Source organism: Kogia breviceps, chromosome 3, assembly GCF_026419965.1.
Source record: "Kogia breviceps isolate mKogBre1 chromosome 3, mKogBre1 haplotype 1, whole genome shotgun sequence".
Lineage (NCBI taxonomy): Eukaryota > Metazoa > Chordata > Mammalia > Artiodactyla > Physeteridae > Kogia > Kogia breviceps.
In genome coordinates, this window is record NC_081312.1 from 84,361,120 (window position 1) to 84,370,290 (window position 9,171).

At 59.5% G+C, this 9,171-nt stretch overlaps 1 protein-coding gene across 1 annotated transcript; it reads right to left on the minus strand.

The window, feature by feature from the left end:
• Positions 1-769: 769 nt before the first annotated feature.
• On the minus strand, positions 770-6,058 carry ANKRD63 (ankyrin repeat domain 63). Its single transcript, XM_067028966.1, has one exon. It carries the CDS (start codon positions 5,056-5,058, stop codon positions 3,910-3,912), a length of 1,149 nt encoding a protein of 382 aa, XP_066885067.1. The 5' UTR covers positions 5,059-6,058; the 3' UTR covers positions 770-3,909.
• Positions 6,059-9,171: the final 3,113 nt, after the last annotated feature.

Below are 9,171 nucleotides of genomic sequence, written 5' to 3' on the forward strand. Positions count from 1 at the left end.
CTCCCTGCTGTGAGCCCCACGACGGTCATTCTGATCCGCAGAAAATCCTACTCCCTGGTGGCATGTGGGCCTGAAATGAGGGCAGAGAAGAAGGGAAACAGGAAGGGAAAGGCCCTTGGGACTGAAAGAGCTGAGAAATAGACAGGGCTCCTTCCCAGGGGAGAAGAACCCAACCGGAAAGCCAGGGCCATGGGCTGTGCTTGCTGGCGCCACAGGGGCTCTGGGGCAGCCACCAGGGCTGATGACCACTTTCTGCAGCAGCATCTCCCGTTTGCTTCCTGCCTGCCACCTCCCCGGAAAGTCAGAGGCTGCTCTCCTCAAACTGTCCATAGGAAGTGGCCTGGAACTGCTTCCAGTGAGAAAGCAGTCTCTGCTTCAGTTCTCAGAACAGAGGGTGACTGTGAGGAGCTGTGAAAGAGCACAACTGGAAACCAAGAATCCTGGGTCTTTAAACTAACAGCTCTGACACTGATTCCAGCACTTACTTCCTGAGGTCTCACTCTACCACCTCTCTGTCAGGGTCACTGAAACCTTCTACCCAGGAGCAAGGAGTCCTGCAGACCTCCTCCCCACAGCTCCCCACCTAGACAGCTGCCCTGGTCTAAGGGCCCCTGTCCCACCAGCTCAGCCAGAAGCAGCACCTGAGTCTTACCTCCAGAAAGCAGCCGCAGTGGGCTGGGCAGGGATGGAGGCAGAGGGAAGGCGGAACCTTCCACCTCCCAACCGAAGCCCACGGTCAGGAGTGATTGGCAAGGCAAAAAGAGGCCAGTTCTTGCAACTGAATAACACTGGATTTATTAACTATTCTTTTGAGCTCTAAGAGTCCTTTCACTGCACAGTGTCATTCCAAAAGCATGTGCGTATGTCATTTAGCCTCACACACAGACCGGTTCTGAGCTTGGCCCGAGAGTACCAGCTCCAGTGGCACAGGTGACTTCACAATGACGAAAGCAACAAGAATTGGAAAACCAAAATGTTTAGAAAAGTCTCTTCTAAACCAGATTGAGTTCGAGGGGACCCCAGCCTCAATGCCTTGGGGCTGACAATAAGAGGAAGTTCAGGATAGCGAAATGTGGTGAAACATCTAAGTTCTGCACAGAGCTGGGCCTGGTAAGAAATCTGCAAGAACAGCAAGGCAGTCAAACACACAATTCAGTTCAGACAGGAAAGATCTGCTGTGGTTTTTTAGAAACATCACTTTCAACCACCAAACCCTTGGCAGTTCCAGAGAGGAGCCCTCATGGTTGTTTATCCAATAAAGAGGGCCCAAGGTGATGTTCAACCAGAAAGCCTCATGTCAGCAACACTTGAAACATGACAGCACCTTCAACACAACGTGCAACCCAGACCCATGTCTTCAATGTGGTATTTTGAAGAAGCCAAAATACTTGTATTCTTACATCATTAACATTAAACTTCATAAAAATTAAACACAGTTGGAAAAGGATAAGTGAGCAAACAAGGATCAGAAAAAAGTTTTCACTTGGGGCATCCAATTACTACCCATCCCACCCCATATCCTCTCCTCCTGGCTTTTCAGGCGTTTTTCAGAACTTTTCAGTTCAGCTGCCACCCAGACAGTGGGACTGAGGAGAGGCAGATATTTGGGGGAGAGAAAAATGGGGGAAGGGCAAAACACCCCAGAAACGAAAGCAAATCGCATCAGAAGAAAACAGTGCATGATCAGCAGGTCTCAAGGTTCAGAAATCGTAAGGGACGGGTTGGAAGCTCCAGTTTCTCAGAAGACAGCAGGAGCTCTCTGTATGGAGCCTTAAACTGGAAGATCTTGGTGTCCTAAGTAAAGGGTCTGGGCTCCTGCTACTCCAAATGCGAGCTTTTTGTTCATTTTCCCTCACTTCACTGCTGTGAAATGACTTCAAGTATCCGGATTTAATACTCTACAAGAGGAAGAGGATTCCATGGGTAAGTGCAGAGGGAGGGAGAAGTACACAGCGGTGGCTCCAAATAAAACCACAAGGCTGAACTCCGAGCCTGGGCGCAGCGAGAGCGCAACTTTGCCACCAGGGGGCACCAGAGATCACGTCCAGTGTCTGGGCCCTCGCGGCCTCGCGGACCCTGGAGCGGTGGAAGCACTGGGGAGGTGTCTGACACTTACACGAGGCCGGCCCCTGATCACCCATCCCTCACCCCAGGCCCAATTTCTCATCACAGGTCATTCTCGCTCTGGGCAGTTCTCATAGAGTTATTGGTGAGAAACCTTCCGTTCTGCAAAGATGAATAGATCGACGTCTTGAAAAGACCCCACGGCCGGCAGCTGAGGGGCTGCAGGCTCAACCTTCGGGGTTCACAAAAAGCTTCCCACGCGCCGCCACCCCACGGGCTGGGCACACAGGTTCGTGTGCTGGCGCTTCAGAGGATCCTAGGGCATGCGGTTCTCCAGACCCTCCTGACCCCCTCTCGCTAGGCCGGCACAAAGATGAGCGCGGGGGGAGGGGAGGGATGGGGACGAAGGGCCAGGCTAGGAAAGGGCCTTTAACCACCTCTCCGCAGTTGCCTCTGACTCACTAATCTGCCCAGTACTGAAGCTGAGCCGGGCCTGCGTCCCACGCTTTGGGGCGGAGGCAGGGGTCCTTGGTCTCGAGCTCTAGCATCCATCATCCACCCTGCCCTCCATTAACGGCCCAGCGAGTAGCAGGAACCGTTTAACAGCCCTCTTCCAGCTCTCAAAGGAGTTTGATATAATTTAAACCCGGACCTGCGGCTCGTGTGGGCTTCAGACTCCCGCGCGCCGCCGCCTTTAACGTGGCAAACACTTCAGTCAATTATCCCCCTCGCGGAGCTTCTATTTAAAGAGACATTGTCAGGTTCTTAAGCCTCGGATCAGACCCGCTGCTTTCTGCTTCACATACAAAGACTCAAAACACGAGTTCTTTGAGGATTGGAAGAAATACAATTAATCAAAGCCTTCGCAACCGTTCCCCCCTGCGGGAGCACCCACGTGCAAGACCCGGAGCTGCGAGGCGGTGGGGGCGGGGGAAGTGCTAAGTCCTTTCCATTTCAGCTCTCTGAGAGTGAGAGGAAATAGGCTCAAGAGCCCAGAGCTGGACTGGGCAAGGGGTGTGAGGGGGGCGCGTGAGCGGGGTGGGGAGGGAATGACCCCACCTTGTCGATGAAGTTGAATCTTGGGTCTGCCTCTGGCTGAGGCAGAAGGAGCTGGAATTACCCAGAAGCTGGTTCAAGGGACAACTTAGCATTCCTGCCACCCGCAAACTATGCTTTCAATGTCTTGAGGCAGGAGTTTCTCCCCCAAAATATTTAACCTCCAGACTCCTTCCCTCCCGTTCAGAAAGGCTCCGAGGCCCATCTCCAGGCTCCCCTTCTCCATCACGCCAACACAAGGGGAAGGGATACTTAGGTCATGTGGGGCATTACTGTCAGCATCACTGGGGTAGAGGGCCAGGGGGTGGGGGGTGGGGGAGTGGGAGTGGGGGGTGGGTAGGGAGGCTAGGCCTTTGTTCTACAGGACAGCTCTTCTGCCTGCCTGGCTGACTAGGGTGTGGGAAAACCCGGCAAGGGGAAGGAAACCCGGCAGGAGCCTGAAAGACGCAGGAGTGCGCCTTAGCGCTCAGGGAAGTGGGTCCAGCTGGAAAGCTGTAGCCTATGGATCCAGTCTTCTACTCCTCGCTTCCATGACAGGAACGGCAGGCCTTTAGAAAAGGTGAGAGACTCGGGCAGGGAATACCAACAAGCACAAAAAAGAAATAAGATAGGGGACCGTTTCGGAGAGAGGGGGAGAGAGGGCTGAGGGAGGTCTCACCTTGGCAGTAGGGACAGGTGCTAGGATCTGGGGGTGGGAAACTGCCAGGAAAGTGAGGGACCTGGGAAAAAGAAACCCCAGTGGAGCAGAGAGGGGAAGGTGGGGGGAGCAGGGCTCGGCCTCGAGGCTGTTTACGGCTGAGCGTGCAGCACCACGGCCTCCGTGCCCGCCTGCCAAGGCTGAGGCCCAGGCACCGAATGGGGCAGAGCGTTGGGCTCTAATTCTGGGCCGCTCTCGGGCCCAGGTGCCTCCCCGACCAGGCTGGGGATGTCTGGAGCTGTGGAGCGTCGGCGCAAACCCAAGCGGCCAGAGCCGGGGCCGCCCTCGGGGTGGGGGCTAAGGCCGACGGGGGCTTGCACTAAGGTTGGGGGCGCTCCCTCCAGCACCTCCTGTGAACGCCACCGCCCAACGCCTGAAGACTGGGGCGAGTGTGGTTGGGCCATCAGGGCTCCCGCCCGCAGTCGAGCCGCCTCCTCCTCGGTCACGGCACCCAACGCCAGGCTCATGCTCCGGCCCAGCTCCGGCCGCTCGCTGCCCTGCGCCCGGTACCGACCGAAGCCCTTACCCCCTGAGCCAGCCTCGCCGCCGTGACCATGGCCGCCGGCCGCTCGAGCAAAGCGCGCCAGGAGAGGCCGCGGTAGGCGGCGGGGGCTGGGTCTTCGGCGCTCCGGGCTGGGCGCGGGAGCCGGACGGCCAGGGGGGCTGTCGGAGTTGGAGCCCCGGGCCGCGGCGGCGGCGGCTGCGCGGCCCCAGGGCCCGGTGAGGGCCTGCACACAGGTCCCGTGGCCGCGGGAGGCGGCCAGTTGCAGCGCCGTGAGGCCCGCCCGGTTGGTGCGGTCGAGGCGCAGGCCGAGGCGGCGGAAAGAGCGCACCAGGAACTCGAGCACCGCCCCGTGGCCGCACGCTGCCGCCCACATCACCGGGCTATTGCCCGCAGAGTCGGTCGCCTCGGGGTCGCCGCTGAACTGCACCAGCAGTTGCACGGCGTCCAGGTGGCCGCGCTCGCACGCCAGGCTGAGCGCCGTGCGGCCGCGCTCGTCCCGCAGGTTCACTGCTGCACCCTGCTCCAGCAGTAGTCGCACAAAGCGCGCGCGCAGCGCGGGGTCTGGCAAGCCCACGGCCACCATGAGCGGCGTGCGGCCCTGCTCCGCGCGGCAGTCGATGATGCTGCGGTCCAGCGCATCCAGCACAAAGCGAGCCAGGTGCACTTTGCCCGCCTGCATGGCCTCCAGGAAGGTACGCGTACCCGCTCGGGGGCACAGGTCCTTGGGCTTAAGCATGGCCTCGGCCGCCGCGCCCAGGCGGCCCGGCAGCTCCGCACGGGGGCGCCCCTGTTCCTGAGCCCCGCCGGGCTCCGGCCCCCGCCGGCGCTCGGGTATGGCTCCCTCCACGCGTGGGCGGTTGCGGCCGAGGGTCCTGAGGTTCCCACTCTGTCGTCCAGAGGCCCCGCCGCTCCTGGGCCGCACGCCCGGCGTCTTGCTGCTCCTTCCCTGGGCTTCCCGCCTGATGGTGTAGGTTGCTCGCTACTCCGGGCTCCGCGCCTGGCCCGCCACAAGACGACGGGAGCCGAAGCTCGGGCCCCTCCTTACTCTCCCGCTGCTTTCCCAGTGTCCGGCGCCCCTCAGTCCGTCGTGGCTGGGAGCCGCGCCACTCACCCACACCCGGGGCAGCACCGCTCCCCTGCTGAGACGGTGGCGCCCGCCGTGCGCGCCTGCCTCTAGCCCTGGCGGGGCGCGCCGCTCCTCAATCTGCCGGCGCCGCTCCTCCGCCTCCTCCCCTCTCGCGGGGGCCGGGCCACGCCAGGGCGCTTGCTCCTTACTTGGGGGGCTTGGCGGCGCGGGAATCGCCGCCCGCATAGATACCTGGTTTTTTAGTCTCGGGGGTCTGCATGGCAATGGCTACTCAGGAAGCGGGCTGAGCCGTCAGGGCCGAAACTGACGGGGCGGTGGAGACCGCCCCTGACCTTCACCCACCTCTGGGTGGTCCACGACGTCGGGGAGCAGCTTCTCCTCCGCGCTCCCCTGGGGCTGCGGCAGCGGGGGCGAGGCGGGGGCTGCTCGCAGGGGGCCACATGCACCCGACCGGGCCAATCCCAAAGTCACAGTCTTCTCTCCCCACCCTCCGCCCCCACCGTAGTCGGTGCCCGGTGCTCCTTAGGAACTGGCGGGACCCTGAGTCCGTCCGAGAAGACGAGGGCTGCCCCCATCGGTGCGGCTGGAAGGAAATGGGACCCCATGAGGGCAGAACTGGACCATAAGCGAGCTGGGGGTGGTGGCGAAAGGCGGGCGGGGAGTAAATCACTCCCCATATCGGGGGAGGGGGGGTACCTACGCTGCGCGGGGTTGGGGGCCCTCAGTCTGGCTGGGAACCGCCACTGGAAGTGTAGCGAATCACGCACGCACACACAATTGTTCCTCCCGCACACGCTGATTCGGCGCGGGGGTGGAGGTGGGGGAGTGCGCTCTCGTATCTCGGACGTCTCCAACCGAGACAACGCGCCCGCCTGCCAGCTCCCGGCGGCTGAGAAGCTGGAGGTGCGGAGACGCGGCGACCGGAGCGGGCGCCTTAAGATCCGGGAGTACTGCGGCCGCGTTAGCAACTCCTCGGCGCGGCCTCCCCGCTGTTTCAGGACCCATAGCCACCCCGGAAAGAGCGAGAGACATGCAAACCTCCCCCAGGGTCCCCGTCTCTCTCTTGAGCACAAAACCACCCCCAGACCACAGGGCTCTGACCTTGACCACTAGCTGAGCCCTTCCGAGATAAGAAGAGAGCACGAGTCAACAGAGTGTGAGAAAACTACCGCATTCCCTCTCCCTCCGGCCCGCTGCTCCGCCCTGGGTTGGGGGAGCGGGGAGCAGGCCTTGGAGGAGGGGAGTCAGAGCACCTAAGAGCTGCAGAGGGTGGGAAGGTGTGTAGGGTTGGAATGGATATTTGTGAAGAAAGAAGTGAGTCAGGTATCGACTACAGAATTTACTGAGACTTTTTGTGAGCTAGGTATTGTGTGTTCCCAGCCGTGGGAAATACAGAGGCGGAAATTCGGTTCTGGATGGAAGAAACCTCCCCTCTCAAGCGGGAAAACAAGATCGGGACATAAAAAGTCGAGTTTATCGCCTGGGGGCTGAATACGGATGTTAAATACAAAACGGAGACAGTCCCTGGAGGAGAAAACGGAGTTGTGGGGAAAGGCGGACTCTAGGGTTTTCTGAGATGGTCTTCAAGGATGCGTGCGATCTGGCTGCTAAGAAGCAAGGGCGCGTAAGCAGGAAAAACACCTTTAGTGCTGAGGGCTGCTTTAAGGGGTCCCTTTATATGAAAGACAGGAAATTAAGGGAAGAATAAAGGTGTCCTCAGCCCGGGCAATGCAGTGACCAGAAGCTTTGCATCAGGCTCTGCCTGGGGACAGGTATGGGCAAGGAGAGGATTTGTCTCTGGGAACAGCCCGTGGGCCCAGATGGGGGAGTGGCAAAGTGGGCACATAGCTCTGCACCCTGAGCTTCTCACCTCTCTCCAGCTCCCAGGCTTCAGGGATGCCCACATGACATCGGGGCCAGTCGTGAAGCAGGGACTCCCACTTCCCTCTCTCCTGGGCGGAGCATGTGATGTATGCCTGTGCACACCGTGAAGCCCCCACCCCTTCTTACTTTTTGCATTTTTTAATCCCCCTACTCTGAGATCTGCCACTTTTCTCTCATGGTGTCACAGAAAGGGCACAGTATTTGACAGCAGTTAAGTCCCAGCTTGAAGGCATTTACTACTAGCAATGTGGCTCCAGGCCTGCATACTCTCATCTGCAAAAGGAAGCCAAGAACACCAACCCTGCCTGTTGCAAGCAACAGCAAACTAGAGAGTGTCAGGGAAAGAGCTGCACAGTTATTCAGAGTGCAGAAAGCCCAATCCCACCCCCAGACCTGTGATACCTGGGGTATCACCTGGAGTAGGAATAGACTCGCCAAGCCTAGTAAGGACGCAGGAATGCTCTCCCTGTTTACTCAGGTAGCAGAAGAAAGGTTTTCTTCTCTTCATGACTCAATTTCCCTTTTCTGCTGCATGAAGGAAATTACTTTCTTCTCTTCTTTCTCTGTTTCCAGGGTTAGGGGAGGGGGTATCCCAGGAATCTGTGTGGCAGGCCAGCCCAACAAGCCAGGCAGTGACACCCCCAGGTGGAGGAAAGAAGCAGCAGGAACACAGAAGGGGCACCGGCCCCTCCTCCCTAAGCCAGCTCAGCCTTTTTGTCCTTTTTCTCTGTGGTGGATGGAGAGAGTTCCAGGGAAGAAGAGGAGCTGAATCAGGGCCTCACCCTGGCCCATCAGAGTGTGCTGTGCTGGGTACTCTCTGGAAGGAGCGGCCGTTCCATTGCCCCAGCTGGTACTACCAACCCAGCCAGGCCTGTGGTGGGATTGGGGGGGGGGGGGCAGTGCCACATCTCATGCCCTAAAGCCTTTGCTCTGACTTCCCAGTGGGCTCAGCATGTTCTGAGCAGAAAAGAAATAGCAACGATGAAAAAAAAGCTGAGACTGCTGCGGAGCACCGAGGTACCAACAGCCGGAATTAGAAGCTGTCGCTTAGGGAGCTGAAGGCTGACAGGCGATGGAGCTGAGGCAGGCAGGGGGCAGGCAGGCAAGCCACACTCCCCTCCCCTCCCACCTGCTGAGCCTCCCCCGTGCAGGCCCCAGGCTGGCAAAAGGGCTTCCTCCCAGAGGCGGCTCAGGTCTGCAGTCTGTCACTCTGTCTGCAGCTGCCCCCCTTCCCAGGCCCCCTTCTTTCTTCCTCAAGTGTCACCAGCCCCCTCACCCTGTCACGTTGCACCAGCTCAGCAGGGTTGGGCCTGGCGGCGCGTGGCTGGGAGATCCAGAGAGCTGGGTGTGGGGGTGAGTCAGCAGGGGACTCTGGCGTCTGAGTCAGCAGTGGGATTGGGAAGGGCGCAGGGACCCTTCTCTTTACGCAAAAGGTGAAACTGAGGCTTGCCAAGTGGATAGGGAAGCTGGCCCCAGCCCCACAGATCTGCAGCAGGAGTGGAGGCCAGGTGCTCTTCCCTTGCTCTAGAGCCCTGAGGGAGGGCATCAGTTCTTACTCTGCACATCCCCTGAGGCCAGAGATTAATTCACGTCCAGGGCCCAAGGACTATGGCATTTCCCCAAGGGCACCCTACCCTTTTTCCAGAGGACAGAAAGCAGGGAGGTGGGTATTTGCCCTGTCCTCCTGGGAAGCCCCCAGCCTGCTGTGCAGAGGCCTCTACAGGAGGGAGGATTGCATCCCCTTCACCATTCCTGGGCTTCTCAGCCCCAGACTGGAGGCCTAGAGACTCTGCCTGGCCTGACTGAGGGGCAAAGAGAAGGCAGTCTTCTTCCCCTGAACGGTCATTGGTCAAAGCTGGGGACTGCCCAGTGGGCCCT